The sequence below is a fragment of the Sphaeramia orbicularis genome, chromosome 16, assembly GCF_902148855.1.
Source record: "Sphaeramia orbicularis chromosome 16, fSphaOr1.1, whole genome shotgun sequence".
Lineage (NCBI taxonomy): Eukaryota > Metazoa > Chordata > Actinopteri > Kurtiformes > Apogonidae > Sphaeramia > Sphaeramia orbicularis.
The window spans coordinates 3,149,937-3,170,633 of NC_043972.1; the positions used below are offsets into that span (position 1 = coordinate 3,149,937).

General features: G+C 36.3%; 1 protein-coding gene across 1 annotated transcript in view; it reads right to left on the reverse strand.

Moving 5' to 3' along the window:
• Window positions 1-20,697, reverse strand: part of taf2 (TAF2 RNA polymerase II, TATA box binding protein (TBP)-associated factor) — a 47,013-nt gene that overhangs the window by 16,041 nt on the left and 10,275 nt on the right. The window contains exons 9-23 of the mRNA XM_030158677.1: window positions 18,477-18,576; window positions 16,177-16,262; window positions 15,946-16,081; window positions 14,198-14,352; window positions 13,523-13,637; window positions 12,447-12,556; window positions 11,044-11,109; window positions 8,789-8,915; window positions 8,540-8,665; window positions 5,500-5,640; window positions 4,570-4,680; window positions 4,152-4,345; window positions 3,623-3,762; window positions 2,331-2,400; window positions 750-859 (exon numbers count right to left, since the gene is read on the reverse strand). Coding sequence (XP_030014537.1) covers window positions 750-859; window positions 2,331-2,400; window positions 3,623-3,762; window positions 4,152-4,345; window positions 4,570-4,680; window positions 5,500-5,640; window positions 8,540-8,665; window positions 8,789-8,915; window positions 11,044-11,109; window positions 12,447-12,556; window positions 13,523-13,637; window positions 14,198-14,352; window positions 15,946-16,081; window positions 16,177-16,262; window positions 18,477-18,576 — 1,787 coding nt within the window. The remainder of the gene's footprint in view (window positions 1-749; window positions 860-2,330; window positions 2,401-3,622; window positions 3,763-4,151; window positions 4,346-4,569; window positions 4,681-5,499; window positions 5,641-8,539; window positions 8,666-8,788; window positions 8,916-11,043; window positions 11,110-12,446; window positions 12,557-13,522; window positions 13,638-14,197; window positions 14,353-15,945; window positions 16,082-16,176; window positions 16,263-18,476; window positions 18,577-20,697) is intronic.

Sequence of the window (20,697 nt, forward strand, 5' to 3'; positions counted from 1 at the left end):
GACGAAGGTTCTCATAATTCATGCATGAAAGGGTTAAAGCTGAAATTTTGAATTTCAGAGTATTTCTATGAGTGAACTATAAAGGATTAAGTTGTCACATTGCAGTAACATTTGCAACTATAACTTCACTATTACATCACTTAAGGACAGAGTATATTTCTAACAGTGGATTAAGCGGATCCACTTGAATAATGTTTATGGTGAAACAGTTACAGCAAAAGAAGGCTGAATATGCATGAAGTGAACTCTTGTAATTTCCCTGACTTGTTGCTGGTGAGCCAAGTTGTGGTTATATCCTCAATTCTCCAAGTATTAGTACATTTTAATGAGGGACAAGGAAAACTACGCTGTAATTTATTGCAGACATGAAAAAACAACAACAAAAGAGCAATAGGCCAAAATCTTTTCATCGTTTGGTGCATTTTGTAGCCGGTCTAGTCCAACATACAGTCTGAAACCAACTCTTTCACATCATAATAAGGCAAGAAAATAACATGAGGTCCAAGGAGCTAAGATGGAGTCCAAGAAATTAAAATGAAGTGCCACATTTGGTTTTGATGCCACAGTGTACACAGCAGCAGAAACAATAGCTACACAGTCTTATTCAACATATACTGGGAACACTGTCAGCTGCTTCAGATCAGAACTGCCATGTAGATGATTTACAGTTGTTTGTTTCTGGCTGATGTTCTAGTTCTATTTCTTTTTTTAAGTGTAAGGAGGTGACTGTGAGTGTTTGAGCGTCTCACCAGAGTTCATGAGCTTCCAGAGCTGGTCCACCAGGGCCTCGTTACACAGAGCCGAGTCTGCCACCTTGGTGAACGGTGGATTCTTACACAGCAAACCCAGGGTCTTGTGTCTGTTTGGACGACAAGTGACAAATATTAAAGGGGTTATATTTAGCTAAACCTGCTTTTATTAGTATTGTTAATTTATGGACTTTAGACATTCTTTTCAATACAGGATAGTAAATATGATTTGAGAAATGTCTGTAAGGTTGCTGTCCAAAAGCTAAAAAAGTGATTAAAAAGGAGATGTAATTTATGCAACCAAAACCAAAATCTGGCATGATGTAAATGTGTTTTTCAAAATAAAAGTCCTTTTTCCTTTTTCATGTTTTTGTTGGAGTGATTTTTTTTTTTTTGCATACTTTTTGCATATTTTATGCAAAAACTACTTACCGTTTATATATTCTATTTTAGATTTTATTCTTATCTTCTTATGCTACAAACCAAGACCTGGGTAACTACATTTTGTTCTATGATGTACCACTTGATCGAATGACAATAAAACTGAGTCCGATTAATACTATATATGTACGCCTATTGTATTATTTGACATGGCTGAATTAAACCGTTTATTTATGACATACATACATTCATTACTGTATTTTTATTTTCAAGTAGACAGGAAAATCATCAACTGGTTCTCAATTCTGGCGTCAAGCTACATGACTGTTGTATAATAATAACAATAATAATCATCATCATCATCATCATCATCATCATAATGCTCCATCAGTGACCGGCTTCTTCACCCACGCTGTACGAAGGAGAGATACCGCAGATCCTTCCTTCCCTCTGCTGTCAGACTCCACAATCAGTCCTGCTCCCAGTAGATCACCACATACGTGGTCTACATATGTGGTGTAATAACAACCCTCCTTCCATTCCATTTATGTTGTTCATCACTGTCTATAGGCACCATATTTATATATCTAAAACCGCATCTGTCCAAATCTGTATATACTCAAATCCGTATTTATATATTTTTTTTATATTTATAACCATTTGCACTACATTCATATCAAACCGTATTTGCACTCTCCTTTTAAACACTTTTTTAATTCAAATTTATATGACTGTTTTACGCGTATGTGTATGTTTACATGTATGTTTGCTGCTGACAACACTGTGAATTTCCCCATTGTGGGATCAATAAAGGAATATTTTATATTATCTTATCTTATAAATGGTGTATAATTGTATCATAATGTGATGAAATCATCTCTGAATCTCATGTTAATTTTCCCATTCCTTATCATTCGATCTGAATTTAAAGGTAAAATGTGAGCAAAATGAACTGTAGTTTACATATTGTTTCTTGCACATGCTCAGTTTGTGTTGTGCTCATCATTTGTTGACCTCGGTGTGTCCTATCCCTAGATTCACAATCGCTGTAAAGAAGACTGAACCTAAAAAAACATATCACCAACATATGAAAGCAACTGTGAAACCCAGTGTGCAGAGCAGTTTTGTGTATTATCCAGAGCTGTGAAAGTATGGAATGTATAATGATGTGTAACAGGAGCATGCTCATGACTTCCTGACCTGACATAATGAACGGGGTCATTGTGGACCATGTCAAGCAGCCACTGCAGCTCTGCAGAACTCCTTTCAACTGGATAAGAAAGAAAACACAACAAATGTAAGAGCAAGATACAGAATAGATGTCCAACAACCTAAACGATTTCACAGAAAAACAAGGAAATGATGAGTACATTCAAATATAACAAGTATAAATTACAGATTTATGTGTACTGAAGTTGAACATTGCATCTATTTCTCTGTTCTTGGTCTCTTTGAGTGCCTTCCTTCTAAATGAACAGGAAAAATAAAGATAATGATTGAATCGAGTTGTCCTTTGAGATACTTTTAAGGAACGTTGATTATACTTTCAGTACTTTTTAAATTATTGAAGGTGTTTTATATGGGTGTTTTTAGTATGGTGTTTGTATGTATGGTTTTAGCCCTGAGTTGTATATTCTGTTTTATGTACGTTTTCAATGTTGATGTATTACTGAAATTTATATTTTCTATAACGTCTGATGCTGTTATTGTTTTGGCCAGGACAGTCTTGCACAGGGGATTAGATTAGATTAGATTAGATTAGATCAAATTGATGAACTAGAGACATATCCAGGGTGAACCCCGCCTTCGCCCATAAGTAGCTGGGATAAGCTCCAAGCGACCCCCGTGACCCTAGTGAGGATAAAGCGGGTTCAGAAAATGGATGGATGGATAAATTAAATTAAATTATATTAGACTGAATTTTATTGATCCCTTGGATAGAGCCCTCAGGTAATTAAGGTGCCAGTAGCAGCACAAACCTGAATGTACATATATGAGAGGAATAACAAGAGAAAAAGAACAGAAAATAGTAATAACAGTAACTATAAAAACAGCAGTGAAAAACTCAATTATACATTAGAAATACTAGTGGTAATAAATAATAGCGTAGTAGTAACAACAAGTACTAATAATAGATAAGTAATTATGTTACTATAATAATAAATGTATATAGATAGTTTTATAATAACGATAATAGTAAAAGACAATAGTAGTAGTATAGTAATACAAGTATAAGTAATGATAACAACAATAATAATAATTTGTTATTATTGCTATTATTATTATTTTAATCTCAATCAGTCATTTTTTCCTGGTTAAATAAAGGTCAATAAGTAATAAATAATTTCATAAAACAGACACAAACCGGCTCACGATAAATTAAAAAAATTGATGGACATATTAATCAGTTTGACTTCCCCAACTTCAAACCCTGACATGACACATGAACTGGAGACTCCAATAATAATAAAAGCCATGTTTAACATCGATACCTCTTGTATAGTCGACAAGAGCCTCCAGCGCAGCGACACGAACGTCCACAAAGTGTCCGTACTCCGCATAGGATTTGAAGAGCAGTGGGTCGCTGGGAATGTGGCCGTTCTTCTGCAGCTCACGAATCGCTTTGAGACAACTGTAAAAAAAAAATTGTGTAATTCATGTAGAGTTGGGAGAGGGAAACATATTACTGAACTAGAAGCACTCGGAGAGCGCAGACCTCCGCCAAGGCTGATCAGTGGCCCCCCCCGTGGGCCCCCCCACCCCCGATTACCACCAACATTTAATCATTTCTTCCTTATCCCATTTCCAACAAACCCTGAAAATTTCATCAAAATCTGTCCATAACTTTTTGAGTTATGTTGCACACTAACGGACAGACAGACAGACAGACAAACAAACCCTGGCAAAAACATAACCTCCTTGGCGGAGGTAATTAAATAGAGTCACTCCAGGAACTGTTCTTATTTAGAACAGTGTCTCACAAACTTTTAACCGACTGCATGAGGATTCATCGACCTCTACCTGACAGTGATGGTGTTCCTGAAGCTCGGCAGCAGTTTCTCCATGTTGAGGAATCTTGTGATCTCCTCCAGGATGAGACGTACATCTCCATTTAAATTATCCACCGTCCGAACCTCGTTGTTGATGCTGATGGCCGGGGTCAGAGAGTTGGTCAGCGCTTCGATCAGATCTGCACGGTAGTAGTTATCTGAAAACTGAAAAAAAAAAAAAAAAAAAAAAGAAAATGACAATATGGAGGAAAGTGTTCATTTGTGGATGTTATTCACACAGTTAAGCTTTAAGGTGTGAATATGAGGGAAAAGGTTTAAAACGGTGACTATTAGAAAATAGTCTGTGTATTAGCTCCATTTTGACAATAAAGGTGTTTTATTCCGTCTCTTCCATTTAATAGATGATAGATATGAATGTGTGTCTTTACTTTGTTTTTTCTGTTGTCGTTGTACTTGATGAGATCAAGGATGAAGTTGAGAACATCTTTGGGACAGAGGTTCTGTACATCTCTGAGTAACGCCATGGCAACCGGCATTGTCTGGCAAGAAAAACAAATAACATGATGACATGATACCGCTGTAGTTAACACAAACACACAACAAAACATTTACAGATTTTTACATTTACTGACATTTTACTGATAATGGCTTCTTAAAATAAAATAAAAAATTCTGAGAGATTCCTTAATATAAACAATAACACTATGACAAAACATGCAACATTTAACATTGTAGTGAAAAAAAAAAGAAGCTAATTGATGCAAAAAATTTCAAATTAAGTAATTTATGGAAAGATCAAATCTGCATCTACACTCTGTTTGCTCTTAGGAGTAAAGTGTCACAACTTATTTCATATCCATACAACAAAGATGCAGTGGTAAAGACAAGTGTCCCCTAGTATTTTTAGTACAGTTCCATAAAATACTGGCTGATGTGCTAAAGCTAATGCTAATGCTAGGTACTGTGTGTGTAATAAGACGGGTAAAATGCAGAGACTGAATTTCCCTCCAGGGATAATAAGACTTAACTTTAACTTAACCCTTTTAATCTTTATTTTTTAAATTAATATTTTGTTGAGTTTTTATTACCTTTCTGAATTTGACAAATACACCATTTTAGAAAAGAAAGCACTACAGCAGACACTAAAATAAACAAAAACTAAAAGCAGTTATAAAAACTGCTGAAAAACAAATTAAGTGAAACTAAATATGTAGGTAAATGAAGTCAAAGCACTGCTTAAAAAGAAGAAAAATGCCGAACTATTAGAAACTCCTCCCTGAGTTGGAAACCTTTGCAGTAATGCAGCATGTGAAGGGTCTAAAACCTGCTCATTTACAACTGCCAGTGCACTTATTTACCTTTTGCAGGAAGTAGCTCTGAAAGTTGATGAAGTTGTTGGTTTTTACGATGTTGGGGCAGCTCTTGCAGCAGAACATTCTAGTGAACAGAGACTTCATAGCCGGAGGACCCTGCCATGTGCTCACCATGGCGTTGGCGATCTGCAAAGTGCACATGCAAACAGAAAAAGAACATCAACATCAGGGAATTACACCGGCCCAGGTTTGTTTTAAGCCGCATCTGCCAGCTGGGCTCCGTTCGCTGTCATCACTGTACGACAAAACTAAATACTGCACATTTCTGCAAAGTGTGTGGAATGTAAAAAGTTATGGCGGTTTCTGGAAAAATGCTGCATGGCACACAAATGACAACTCGAGTGTTTGTTCTAACTTGTATAACAATGACCTTCCTGTGTGTTATAATTTTGTGGCAACGCAAGTCCAAAATAAAAATCAAGAGCACACCCGAATGAGCACACATGAGCTTTCCACAGGTATGAAGACCGGTGGCTCCAGTGGTCTTTGGGCTCCAGCAGGATATTGGGGATTTATGTTAATGTGGTAATATGGGGGTAAGGGTCACTACCACAGGATGTAGTCATTTGGTAAGGTAAACAGTGGGGGGCATGCACACCGGAATGTTTTTGCATGTGTGTGTTCGCATTCACGAACACATCAGTGTTTTTAACATGGGTTTGATGTGTTCTTCCCTCAGGCTGCTCCGTCTTGCATCCCACATTTTCTACCAATAACAAGCAAGTTAAACCTGCCCCGACCAATCCAACTGCAGCCAAGTCCATCTGAGGGTTAAAGTCATATTTCACTTTGTGGTCAGTGCGGGTATGTTAAGTCTGCAAACGCATGTGTTTATGTGCATGAGCCCGTGTGTAGTTTATACCAAAGGCCATTACGATGGAGTCTGTTGGGGGTTCTGTGGCCAAACACAGCAACTTAATGAAAACGTGAAGTGCTGCCATTTCAACCACCACTCAGTTTATCATGTTGTGAAAATATTGGTTCAGGTGGAACTCGAATGGCGGAAATCCAGTGGGGTTAAAGTTGGAAAAGACCAAATCCAGAGAATAGAGAGTTTCCTGCAGCCACAGAATAGGATTATTCAGTCAACCGAGTTTTAGCGCACTAAGGGTTAACTGGTGGGTGGCCTCGCTGGCCAGGAAATATGCCGCTTGCATACCTGTAGTCCTTCGAATAACACTAAAGATTTGGAATAGTTTTCTGAAAATGAAGCAGCAAGGTGATAAATGTGAGCAGAACAGGAAAGATACATGAGATGAATGAGTTGGAGTATCATCATGTCCAATCTGGAATGACAAATTGAGTCAAATTATTGTTAAATCCTAAAAAAATTAAAGCAGGCTTAGTCAAGACACTGAAAACTGAACCACTTTGTTTTCCTGTGTCCCTCCATGCATCATTCATCAGACCTCCCCAAACGTCATTCATCCAAAAGCCCTAAGGCCTCGCTTTCTCTCCTTTTTCCTGGTTTTCTTTCATCACTAATCCATGCAGATTACTCCCGGTATCCTTCCCTCTCACTGCCATCTTTGACAAATTACAGTCTCTCACTCCACCCTTCCTATTCCTCTTCTGGCCTGACACTTCCATACAGCCATGCAAAATATGAACTATTTCAGAAAAACACAGGCTGACATGAGCCTTTTCCCACTAATGGATGTGGACTAAACCATGTTTTTGTCACCTCTGATATGTTTAATGGTTTTAGACAGAGAACCAAACAAAACCAGATGCTGATCATGTGGAACCTGAGGTTTAAGACGATCTAATTAAAGACCCTTCTGTGTCAATCCTTCAAAAGAAGTACACTTTAGAAAAACAGTGGTGTGTAAGAACTGCAAAGATCAAAAGTTAAAGTTTAGTTCCAGGGTGATTGGTTTTCCTCACAGATGTCAAATGTGTATATAGTTGTTTTTTGAGAGAATAGGAAATTAAGTGCTCAATGGGGGAAGTGATTGTCATATTAATCTTTTGTGGTTCTGTGATAGGGCCAGATACGCTTTTTTTTTTTTTTTTTTTTATAAATGATAATCAATCATGGGGATTTCATACTTGTGAAGGAAAAAATAAGAATGAAGAACCCACCCCTGGAACTCAAAATATGTCAGTGAGTCACTTTTTTGCTTTTGATAACTGATGTGTATCTACAAAACAGACTGCAGATTTTCTCCACTGCATTCTGCATCTCATGTTTCTTCATTCTTTATCTATTATTTCATATTACATTCTATTGTTTATTTGCTTATGTCAGAAATCACTCTTTATGGCAGTATCTGTCATCATTTGTATAATGCTGTGTGCTCTTCAACATGACCAAATTTTGCATGAAACCCAACACAATGGGGAGTGACAGAGCGTGACACAAACTAACCAGTAAACATGATGGGCTTAGATCTAACAAAGGGTCAGTTTCTCTCACATGGATGAGATTTGGGTATGAAAAGTCTGGAAGAGGCCAGGAAACGTATAGTTTGTAATAACTCCCAAAAACTGTTCAACACAACAGCATCTGATACCATGAACCTCTTTTAACACCAGAGCAATAATCAAGTCAAATAGTATGAAGTCTATGGATGATACCAAAATATGGCTTTGATATTTTACCATTATGTCATTTGAGGTCTGTTTTTATTTTATGTGCATCTACAGTTGAGATGTGCTTTGCGCTACGTAGCTTTGATCTGTCTTATGTAAGTATGACACATCACATTGACCAAAATATCGTAGTTTCATGAAAACAAAACAGTGTGTGGGAATTTCTCCTCGTTTTTAGGTTTAATTTTTCTTTAATGCTTTTCCATGTGGTTGTTTTATGTAATCTATACATTCAATAATATTTAGAAATCATAAAGATGCACTTATATTTAAATAAATATGAAAACACATTAATCTGGACATAAAATTTTGGTCGTACTGTATCATAAAGCCTACTCGTGTTAACTTTGTCGAGCCGAGTCGCCAATTCTGTTTCTAAAATGATTGTACAATCTCTTCCATTGTTTCCAGAGAAGATGCTGACATGTACCTTGGCCAAACAGAAGCAGGCCTGCATGCGGACTTTGTAGAAACACTGCTCCTGCTCCAAAATGTCAGTCAGAGCCAGTCTGGAGGCGGGAGTTGGGAACTTCTCCAGAGCTGAAATGGCCTCCTCCTGGAAAAGAAATCACATCCACGATAAGATCTGATGAGCACAGAAACTGGCAGCAAAAGAAAAAGTAGAAACTGGCAGCAGACATAAGGAGGAGGACGGTGAGTGTCGTGTCAATGAGCCGACCTGTGCAACTACATCCCTCTCGTAGCGAAGCTGATACTGCCACATAAAGTCCGCCTGCTCAAACTCCACCTTCCTCAGGATGGACATGTCTGGATCGATGCGGATCCAGAGGAGAGGGGAATCAGCGCTGCAGAGAAAAGACAAAGAAAATAAGCATTCAGAACTAGTACAAGTACACATGTTTTTTACTCAGACACTTGCCAAAAAAGAATCTTCTTTACCAGAGTAAGTAAAAATATTGGCAGTTGCTTCTGTGCACAGTGAACTGAACCTCTTGTTTTAATATAATGTCCACTGTAGGGAACACAAGTTTCACAGCTTTATTTAAAAAAAAAAAAACACTGTCCACTGTAATGGACATTTCATAAAAAAAATACGAAAAAAAAAATGAATCTGACAAAATTGTTGCATTATGCTGATTCCAATCATGGAAATTATTTTATGTTAAAAAGCCAAAACGTTTACTTTCCCAGGTCTTTGGAAGTTAAATTATTCTAACATGCTCAAAATAATCAAGATCAACCTCGTCTGTGTGTGCAAATCAGTCTTCAATACAAGCAACAAAACTTAACAAAACATGATGCATTTTTTACATGATCCAGTCTCCATTTCCTAACCATTTCCTTACATCTTTTACATTGGCAAGAGTTTGTTAACTGTCTAGCAGCAAAACTACTGGTTGAATCCATACCAGATTTTGGTTTATAGATTGCAAATGACCCAGAATAGATCTCATTACATTTTGGCAAAAGTAGGTCAAAGTTAAAATTTTTTAGGAATTTTTCAAAATGTTTTTTTCCCCCATTTACTTACAATGGGCAAAATGTCACATATCTGTAGCAGCAAAACTACTGGTTGAATTCATACCAAATTTTGTTTATACATTGCCAGTGACCCAGAATGGATCTCATTACCTTTTGGGAACAGTAGGTCAAAGTTCAAATTTTTCATGAATTTTTTAAATCTCACCATTTACTTATAATGGGTGAAATATATGCTAGGGGCGGGGTTTGTTGTGCCTGGTACCACTTGTTTTCATCTTGTTAAACTTCATATCACACATTTAAAGTCACAGAATGCAATTATCTGACAATCCCATAAACATATATTTTGTCAGTAGAACACAGAAGATAACTGAGAAAATTAGCCATTCTTAGAACACTATTTTTTTTTTTTGCTAATGCCTGTTAAATCTGAGCATCTAGAAGCTACTTTTTACTGCATGAGAACAGCTACATTTCCCCATGTGACACTGACATGACAATATTAAGGAAAAGATACGAGAAAATAAATGTGTTTTACATTTAAAAGACATTAAACTTGTCAATATAACTAAATTCCTAAGTGTCATGTCATCCTCCAGTGGCAGGTGTGACTCTGCAGTTAAAGCAGCTAATTAGAAACAAAAGCATATGAGAGTAACAGTATTGAGTTTCCCCTTATGGCCAACAGATGTTCATATCTGAAGACATTAACTGTTTGGCTTTAAGGATGAAGTCTCCAATGGCAACTCTTTGAAGTGGAAAAACATGGATTTAAATGAAAGCAAAATAAAAAAAAAAAAAAGGCCTTGACGCGAACAACTGTTTTTATCTGATCAGAGGCCTGCTGTTAAAAACAAACATCCCTCTCCTAATGTTACACATTAACAGTGAACATCAACAGAAAACAATGAAAAGGAAGAGTTAAAGAGCAGCGTTAAGGGTTCCTACAGATTTCTATAAGTTCAATTTGTCTTTTTAAGTCTACTTAGAACAGAGCTTAACGCCCATTTCACAGCCATACAGGCAAAACTTCATGACTCCTAGAATTTAGGAAAACTTGTGTCAACCAGGTGGAGAATGATCTTTTCTCCAATCAGGCGTTACTAAATCTGCACTTCCCCATGCATGCTTACTTTTCACCTGCGTCCTTTAAAGTTCCCAAATTCAACTTTCTCAGGCGACGTGTGTTGGGCTGAATGTTCTGTGATCATTTCTCATCAGGGGCTGCAAAGTTAGAGATAATTGGTTCCTAATTTCAATTTAAATTGTCGGGTTGGAACGGGTGGAACTGAGTAGAATAACATTACTTTCTTTCCAGTTCGAACATTTCCCAAATACATTTAAATACAGTGCAGCCAACAAGTTTATGGCAAACATAACTTAAGACTAACATATCCAATGTAATACCTTTTAAAGACTTTTTTTAAGGTATTAAATGCAGATTTGTAAACTCAACACTTCTTTTTTTTTTCATTGTTGAAATCGTCTTACTCCATGGCCGTCAAATCCATGTCCACTTCCTCTCCGTTCATCAGAGGGATCTTTTTCTTCTTGTTTCTGTGGAAAGACAACAACAGAAAGCATTAGAAACCTTTTCTAAGGGTCAGTATTTAGTTTTTCATCCACTGTAACATTTACAGCAGATACCCTACAGAACTGGAGTTAATGAATAAAAAATGTTCAGGGCGACTCAACAACAGCAGTATTTGGCATCAATTTAAGACTCAGGCAATGTGCCTGAGTGTTCCCTAAACTGAAGAAACAGCAATATTATGCTGAAATGTCTCCACTGCTCTGGAGAGAAAAGATTAGAACAGCTTGAGCTGAATAACAATGAAAGTCAGGTATTTTACACAGAGTTGCCTCATGTCTCATTTAAAAACTGCAAGAATGAAAAATGAGAAATGTCTCTGGCAGTGTTTGAGCTCTACATAGAAAAATAATAGAAGAGAAGAGAAGAGAAGAGAAGAGAAGAGAAGAGAAGAGAAGAGAAGAGAAGAGAAGAGAAGAGAAGAGAAGAGAAGAGAAGAGAAGAGAAGAGAAGAGAAGAGAAGAGAAGAGAAGAGAATAAAAAATATTGTTACTGTGTGTGCAATGAAATTAGGACTGCTACTCCAGTCAGTATTAATAAAAAAAACAACAGCATCAGAATAGAGCAACAGAAGACCAGAGCAAATCTAAAATTACAAAAAACAGTAAGATAAAAACATAGAATCTAAAATCTTACAAAAACATAAAACTAGAATAAAAATAAAAAGAGACATAAAATATGAATAGACACAATATTAACATTACGCATATCTATGAACAATATTTACAACAGTAACAGTGTATACAGTAGCGGAAAAAATCCTTAGATCATCAACAGTCATCAAAAACAATGGTTCTGCAATCCAGTCCTAACTCCTGTGTGTATCATGTGACTAAAACAGACAGAAAAGAAAACATGGAATGCCTAAAAGCACTGTTTTTGTCAGTACAATGCATTAGCTATTTATGTAAGAACTGAAGTGATTTTGGTTATTATCAAGAAAACATGGAAAATGGATAGATATCAGCTCTGAAATTAAACTACTATGAGCTATTTTTGTTGTTATCATTATATTTGTCCAAACAAATGTACCTTTAATTGTACCAGGCATTAAAATGAACAAGAAATGGAAGAAAACAAGGGTGGTCTAATAATTTTTTCCACGACTGTATATCTATGAAACACTATGTATATCTATGGAGTCAAGTCCATATAAAAATAGTGCATTTATGTTTGGATAAATATTGAATAAATACTGCATTGTTATTGTAAGAACAGAGGATTATGCATGAACCGCAGAGGACAAATTGTTCAAATGAACGACAACATGCCAACAGTTAGAGATAACCAGTGTGGCATGTACCGTCTGCTCTTGGAGTGACAGGGGATGTCATGTTTGAGGCTGTTTTCTTCTATTTGAAGTGTGTGGTTGAAAGAACCATCCAGCTCCTGCACCGTCACCTTGATGGGACCCTAGGAAAAAAAAAACACTGCCTATAGTTAAGAAATTTCCAAACACATCAGTACAACTTCAAATAAAGCAAAATGGCTTGTTGTGATCTGTGAAATGATACATCATTTTATCTATATAGTGGTTTTAAACAATTCCAACTACATGTCTTCATTTCACAGCTGCTTCGAAACTGATATTTTACATGTTATTTACCAGCCTAACCTAAAACAAAATTTCTGGCAACTTTCTAATAGTTTTTCCCCTCTATATTTAACCTTTTCTAAATAATTCATCACCATTTTCCACAATATTATCCTCTGCATTTTGCATTTTTCTGTGAAAATCTGGTATTTTTATATATTTAATTCAGATGTTCATTAAATCTCATTAAATATTATATCAGAACATTAACTGAACATAAAACAAGTGTCTCCATCCACTGCCATTAATCAAACTGCATGGGTTTAACTGGTGAATCAATGTTGTAGAAGAATACAGTGTTTCCACGGTAACTACAGAACCTCTGAATGTCCAAATGGGTCATATCTGATGACCATGAAAAGCTGAAAAATGTATTTTACCCAGATTATTTTCATGTATTGATAGGATTAGTGCTTCAATAGTTATTAAACGTTTTAGATCAATAGAAGTTTTGAGTGTCGCCGGTGGCTGAAGGTTAAAGTGAATGTATTCAGACATTTAGGTATAATATTACCAAGAAAAATATCTGACCAGCCTTTACATTACATTTACATAGACAAGTGTATGCTCCAAATAAGTCTTTAAATCAGACTAAATCAAAAACACATTTAAGCAGTAAACACATTTGCTTGTAAACAACCAACAGTATCTTACAGTTCACATCATCATTTTAAATAAAAGATAAATGAAAAACATCAGGAGTGAGTTGTCCAGATTACAGATTACTGACTGAGAACTGTCTCATGCCAAATAATCAGTTTTTCTTGTTGTGTCCAAACACTAACCACATATTTCTGAGTTCCTGATGATGTGTAGTCCTGACGGATCTCTAGCTCCAGCACATTTCTTTTCCTGTTGAAGGCGAAACTGCCAAAGAATTTCACCACACTGCTCTGGTCTCTGAGCACAAAAAAAGTTAAGACTAAAACACACATACTGATGAACCAACAGTTAAAAAGAACAGATGATTATCTACAAGTCTCATTTTTTCCCCAGTCTTTACGTTTCTCTTCAGTTTAAGCAAAAACAGAGGCCTTCTACATGTCAAAATAAATTCAGTTTAAGACTTTTTGAATCATTTTTAGATGAAAAAAGCAAAAGAAATATGGAAAAATACAAAGCAAAGCTGGAACTTCTTGACAAGTTAATGAATTCACTGGGTGATGACAGGTGTTTGTTGTTGGATTTTTTACAACTGCATATTTTTTTCTTTTCTGCTTCTAATACCTTTATATGCAAATATGTTATAAGATGAGACATCCAACCCTTCAATGCACCACTCTTGTTTTGTTTTTCAGTTTTGTTCAGTATCATCAATATGAATATTTCACATAAACACAAGAAATTTAAGAAAGAAAAAACACATAACAACAACAACAACAAAGAGCTGTCATTTTAAGGACTTGCATAGAATAGTCCACTACAGTATCGTCAATGAGGAGAAACTGTGGAAAGGATACACCCATTGTTTGATGAGAGGGCCAATGTCTTTTCCTGAGACGTTGGAGATGGATTTGAGGAAGGCATGAGTCGACAGAAGCATCTGGCTCCACATGTGACTCTGGTACTTCTGAGAAGAGGCTGTACTGGCCAAACTCAGAAGCTTGTTGAAAACCTACAAGAAAGCAGAGAAAAACTGAAGATTAAAAAATAGAACCAATGTTGATGTATCTCACCGGCATGTTCTATCAAGAATCAATAACAACTTAAATTTGCGAGGTTGTCAGGTTCTGCTGCTATGTTACAGTCCTGTGATCCTGATGCAGGAGATCAATCTCCCAATAGCAGTGGGTGGGAGTCAAAAATTAAATGAAAGTCCATATACGACTTCCTATCAGTGCTCAACAGTAACTATACTGATATATGTAACCATTTCCATGTTATAAGCCATCAAAATATGGCCCATTAAAAGTAAAGGCAAATTTTTATTGTTTCAAAAAAATTGTTAAAAATCTAAATATCTCAAAACTGTGAACAAACTTTGCAGACATTGTCCAAAGGAAGCTACATACAAACGTTTAACTCTTTCGGTGCCAGACAGTTAAGGGGCTAATAAGCCTTAAAAGTGCCACAGAATTTGGCCGTTCTTCAGTATTCCGCGTCGTTTTTATAATCGAAGTCTGAATCATCATCAGAACTCATTTTCTAGCAGATGGGACTGTTTTGACAGATCGCTGTGTTTACGATATTACTACAAAATGGCCATCTAATTTGCATATGATTTCATTCATAAATTCATTCATAAAATTTCCCAAGCAGAAAACGAAACGCGAGCTCTTCCTTGGTCAAAAACCGCTCGGTAACATCCGACCGATTGCTACTTAGATTCAAAACGCACCGGACGCAGCCGATTCATTATTGATCGTAATTTGCAAGAAGATTTGAAAGAACGTCATCGAAATGTGAGGAAGAAATGGGGGTGGATGGTTTGTTTGTACACAAATATGGCGTGTTCTCCAAAGCCGATCTGATCGGCCCGTGGCACTGAAAGAGTTAAATTAATCTGACTAGTTGTGATGGAGAAGAAGACTGTCAAAATCTAGACATTGGTGACCTTGAGTGTGACCCTAAAGTCACTCAAGGTCAAAGGTCATGGACCCAAATGCCATTTCAATGTTATAAACCATTAAAATATGGCCCATTATAAATAAGGCAAATTTTTAATCTTTCAAAAATTTGTCAAAAATTAAAAAATCAACATTTGTCAAAACTGTGAACAAACTTTGCAGACATTGTCCAAAGGAAGCTACAAACAAACGTTTAAATGAATCTGACCGGTTGTGATGGAGCAGAAGACTGTTAAAATCTAGACATTGGTGACCTTGAGCGTGACCCTTCAGAGTCACTCAAGGTCAAAGGTCATGGACCCAAATGAAAGTCCATGTATGACTTCCTATCAGTGCTCAATAGTAACTATACTGATATCTCCAACCATTTCAATGTTATAAACCATTAAAATATGGCCCATTATAAATAAAGCAAATTTTTAATCTTTCAAAAATTTGTCAAAAATTTAAAAATCAACATTTGTAAAAACTGTGAAAAAACTTAGTAGACATTGTCCCAAGGAAGCTACATATAAAATTTGAAATGAATCCAACCAGTAGTTTCTCACTAACAAAGACGACTACAGCATCTACCCAGTGTGAACAGTAATTAACATCAACACAGGAGACAGAAATGACATGAAACTCCTGCTGCGTCTCACCTGCAGCATAAACTCCATGCTGATGCGGTTTTCGATCAGCCTCATCACCAGGTGGGCCTTACACTGGAACATCTTATAATACTCCCAGGACAATGTGTGGGGGTGTTTGATGGAGAAGTGAAGGTGTGGAGTCGGACTAAAGGGAAATAAACATATAAACAATGAGTTTTAAATTCAAGAAAACAGAAAACACCCAAACTGATTCACGAGGAGTTAAATTTTATTCATTACTTGTCTTTTTCTTTGCCTCCACTGAAGGTCGGATGCAGCAGAACACCTCCCATCTTCAGTTCATACTCAACAATCTTATCCAGCTCCTGGTGAAAAACACAGTGATGTGATCATTTAGAAAAAGGTCAGGATAACATTAAAGGCAGTTTTTATACCCAGTAAACTAGTTTAGGATCTAATAAAAGTGCATTACAAATAAAATTTATTATTATTATTATTATTATTATTATTATTAATAAAGAGATCAAGTGGCTTTAATACAGCACGTCTACACAAATACATGAAAATACAGTGTAAACCTGGGATGCACCACATGCAAAATTCTTGGCTGATACCAGTTTAAAAGCACATTATGATTGATAGCCAAAGCTAATGTTGGTTTGTGTGTCTTTGTTTTGGATACCCCCCGAAAAAGTAAATCTTTGTTACAAATAAAAAAAAAAAAAAGTTATTATTACTTTTTTTTAAGTATTTCAATCTTTATCACATTCATTTCAAATGAACACAGACTGAAACAAATTCATGAAAATATCTTAATATAACACAACAGACAAACATCAGATTGAATAACAGATACACTGGAAAAAATGCCCCCCTAAAACAAATTAAAAAATGAATATAAGATATTTTTGCTTGAATTAAGCAAAAAAAAATCTGCCAATGGAACAGGTGAAAATTATCTTGGTAAGATTTCTTGAAATAAGATTTTCAGGATCTGTCGTTGAAAATAAGTTCTTATATCTCATGGAAAAGTTACTCTTCAGGTGATTATGTCTTATTTTACGTGTGATGAGATATTTTGACTAGAAATGACAAAAATATACTTGGTAAGATTTGGATTTTTTCCAGCGTATCCAATATGCTGAAACTAATATGGGCCAATATCAGCAAATACTGGCTGATACTGATGTCTGGAAGATATAATATATAGAAATCAATATATACTGTACATACACATTACTACACTAATTCTTTTATTCCTTCTATCATCAGGCTTTTAAATGCCAGTGACAGTGCGAAATGTGTAGTGTAGGGTACACTGTGCATTTACATATGTTGTTTTTAGGTTTTAAGTGTATTTTATCTATTTATTGCTACTGTTGCACTTCGTCACTGTTGCACTTTATGGCTGGACCATTCAGCTGTCCTTTTCACTGACAGATCTGAGTGTATTGTATTGTGGAATGTGTGTCTCATGTCCCGTGCTGCTGCGACCCATGTCTGCAAACTGAATTGCCCCTAGGGGATAAGCAAGGTGATCTGAATCTGAATTACTTTGCTTCCCTCACAGTGCAAACAGTGATTACAGTAACAGAAACCAACAGTTCATATGGGTAAAGTCTGGGACAGAATCATTTCTGCACAGATGCTGTTTAAATCATTCCCTAATAGTAATCTAAGGGTCCACTTGTATTGTTTTTTCATATATGACAACAAATGGAACAACTATATTTCCAAAAAAGTTGAGGCATAGATTAAAAGGTAAATAAAAAAACAGAAAGCAAAAGTTGCAAATCTCATAAACCAACATTTTATTTACAATGAAACAGTAAAATACAGTTGCGGAAAAAATTATTAGACATCAAAAGTCATCAAAAACAATGGTTATGCAAGTCCTAACTCCTGTGTGTATCATGTGACTAAAACAGACAGAAAAGAAAACATGGAATGCCTAAAAGCTCTGTTTTTGTCAGTACAATGCCATAGATATTGGTGTAAGAACTGAAGTGATTTTGGTTATTATCAATAAAACATGGAAAATGGATAGATATCAGCTTTGAAATTAAACTACTATGAGCTATTTTTGTTGTTATCATTATATTTGTCCAAATAAATGTGCCTTTAGTTGGACCAGGCATTAAAATGAACAAGAAATTGAAGAAAACAAGGGGTGGTCTAATAATTTTTTCCGCAACTGTATACCAAGTGTTCAATGTGAGAAAATAAACTATTTTAAGAAAATAAGTGAAGGAGGAAATTCTGAATTTGACCTTAGCATATAGTGTTTTATGCCTGGTTCACTCTGAGCAACAGGACGCTATATTTTAAAACTTGTAATGTGCAGTTAATAGAAATGAAACCAATAAAACTGTTTTACAATTAATAATATTAAATGATGACTCTGCCTGTTTACTTACATAATATTTATGCAATGAATACACAAATGTCAGTCACGGTGTATTCTAATTTGTGCAAGAAAAACAAAAAAAGAAGTGGAAAAATATCTAAAATAATCATCATTATTATTATTATTTATTATTATTGATGATGATTGATGAATTCGACCTGTAAGTTTTTACCTCTTTAATCCAGTGTCGGTACTCGTTGACTCCGAAGGTTTTCTTCAGGTAGAGGCCATAGATGTAGCCAGAGATTCCCTTCAGAACCCACTCATCAGCCCTGCAGACCAAACAACCCAAATATAAACACACAAAACCATATTTATAATGAATCCATCAATAACAGACGTCAGCAACTTCAGGTCGACTTCATTTCAGCTCCTGCAACAATTCACAACCCTCCTCTCAATGTGAAGTTACTCAGGAATAAATAAACAAACACCGCTGCTCAGGATACCTTCACTTTCTGCAGCACTGGTGAAATATTTAACCATTTCACCTTTTCACCCCTTTTGCCAGGGCTATTTTCAGCTCTTTGACTGTTGAGATTGTAAAGCATTAAAGGCTTAACCAAAGCGGAGAGCTTTATCCTCTGGGTTTTCTTTGAAAGAACTTGGCAAATACAAGCCTCATAAATTCATCAGCTTGTAAAACAGTGACAAAATATTCAATGTTAGTGGTTTCACTGCTTGACACTGAACTAAACCCAATCCGGCTTCTGTGGCTTAGATGATTTCAAATGGAAATTACAGACAGAACTGACTGAGCATCTTTTTCGTCTACATTTTGCCATTTTAGAGGCACGAAACACTATTTTGTGCTCCTGCGAAACTTTTATTAACTATAAATGCCTTCACACCACAAACATTACTCTTCTTAACAAAAAAAGGGATAAAACAATGATCTAAAATAGGAAAAGAGCAGCTTTTCTGTTGTTTAACTTCTCTGTTATGTCTGACAGACTACTGAGTGCGGCCTGTTTTCAATTACAGACCCCAGTTAACCCCCACTCTGATTAATTGCAAGCAGGCAGCACCACGTTTCGCTAAAAATCAAAGGGATCTGACTTTCCTGGGGTCTTTCCTTACACAACAACAGCCGTTTCAACAACATAAGCAAACCAAGGTCCAACATCTGATGTGAGTTTGGAGGTCATAGAGGAGAGGAGGTAAAGGATGGACGACCTGGTGTTTTTCTCCGGCCTATGAGCAGCAGGAGAACGTGATAAAGCCTTGCTAATGGACCTGTTAACACAACAAAGCAGCCATGAATCCATCTCTCACGTTCTCACACATGCCGACCGCTATGACCGAGATGCCGAGCAGGACCACGGCCATCCATCATGCAGGCAAATACAGTCGCTGAGGCCAGAGTTGGCCCGACTTCTGACTCCTCGAACTGACAAATTAGGTTAGCCCTGTTGTAAATCTCTCATCACCTGCCTTATATGAAAAGAACTAAGGGCTAAATGTTACCACACTTTTAAAAAAGACACGGAGAGAGCTGCAGAAAGCACGGGCTCAAACCAACGTGGCAGCGTGTTAAGTGAGCGGACTGCGATCACTTCTTTTCCATTACTTCAAGTTCTGGACAGAGATTTGTTCGGCGGACAGTGGTTCTCAACACTCAGCATCAGAAACAGGACATCGTCCACATGTGAATCTACTTAACCCCATTCTGTTTATTTCCATCTGTCAGTAATCAAGGTTCCCACAAGTTTCTACAAGTTAAATATCAGACTTTTTAAGACCTTTTTAAGACTACTTAGAACAGAATTTAATGCCCATTTCACAGCCTATTTCACAGCCATACTGGCAAAAAGTCATGGCTTCTACAATTTAGTACAATGCATTTATTTACTCCTGCAGCGAGCTTCAAACATGTTCCCCTCCACTTTTGTCAACCAGGTCGAGAATGGTCTTTTCACCCACCAACCTGGCATTATTAAAACAGCACTTCCTCACACTTACTTTTCACTTCTGTGATCATTTCTAACCAGGGGCTGCAAAGTTAGCTTCTAATCGGGTCCTAATTTCATTATAAATTGTCAGGTTGGAACTGAGTCGACTAACATTATTTTCTTTGCATCTTGGACATTTAAACAACCACAGCCAACAAGTTTATAGCAATATAACTTAAGACCTACCACATAAAATTTAATACCTTTTAAAGACTTTTTTTATGGTATTAAATGCAGATTTGTAAATTCAGGACTTTTTAAGACCCCGTGGGAACGCTATATGATGTCAAATCCAGGACCTTCTCCCTGTGAGGATCGAGGATTAACCACAACATCATTTAACATTAAATCACAAAACTAATTTAAAAAGACCCAAAAATCCACTGGTGACCAAACTAATCTACTGAAGTACAATGTTTAAATACCTGCTGACCCCCTAAT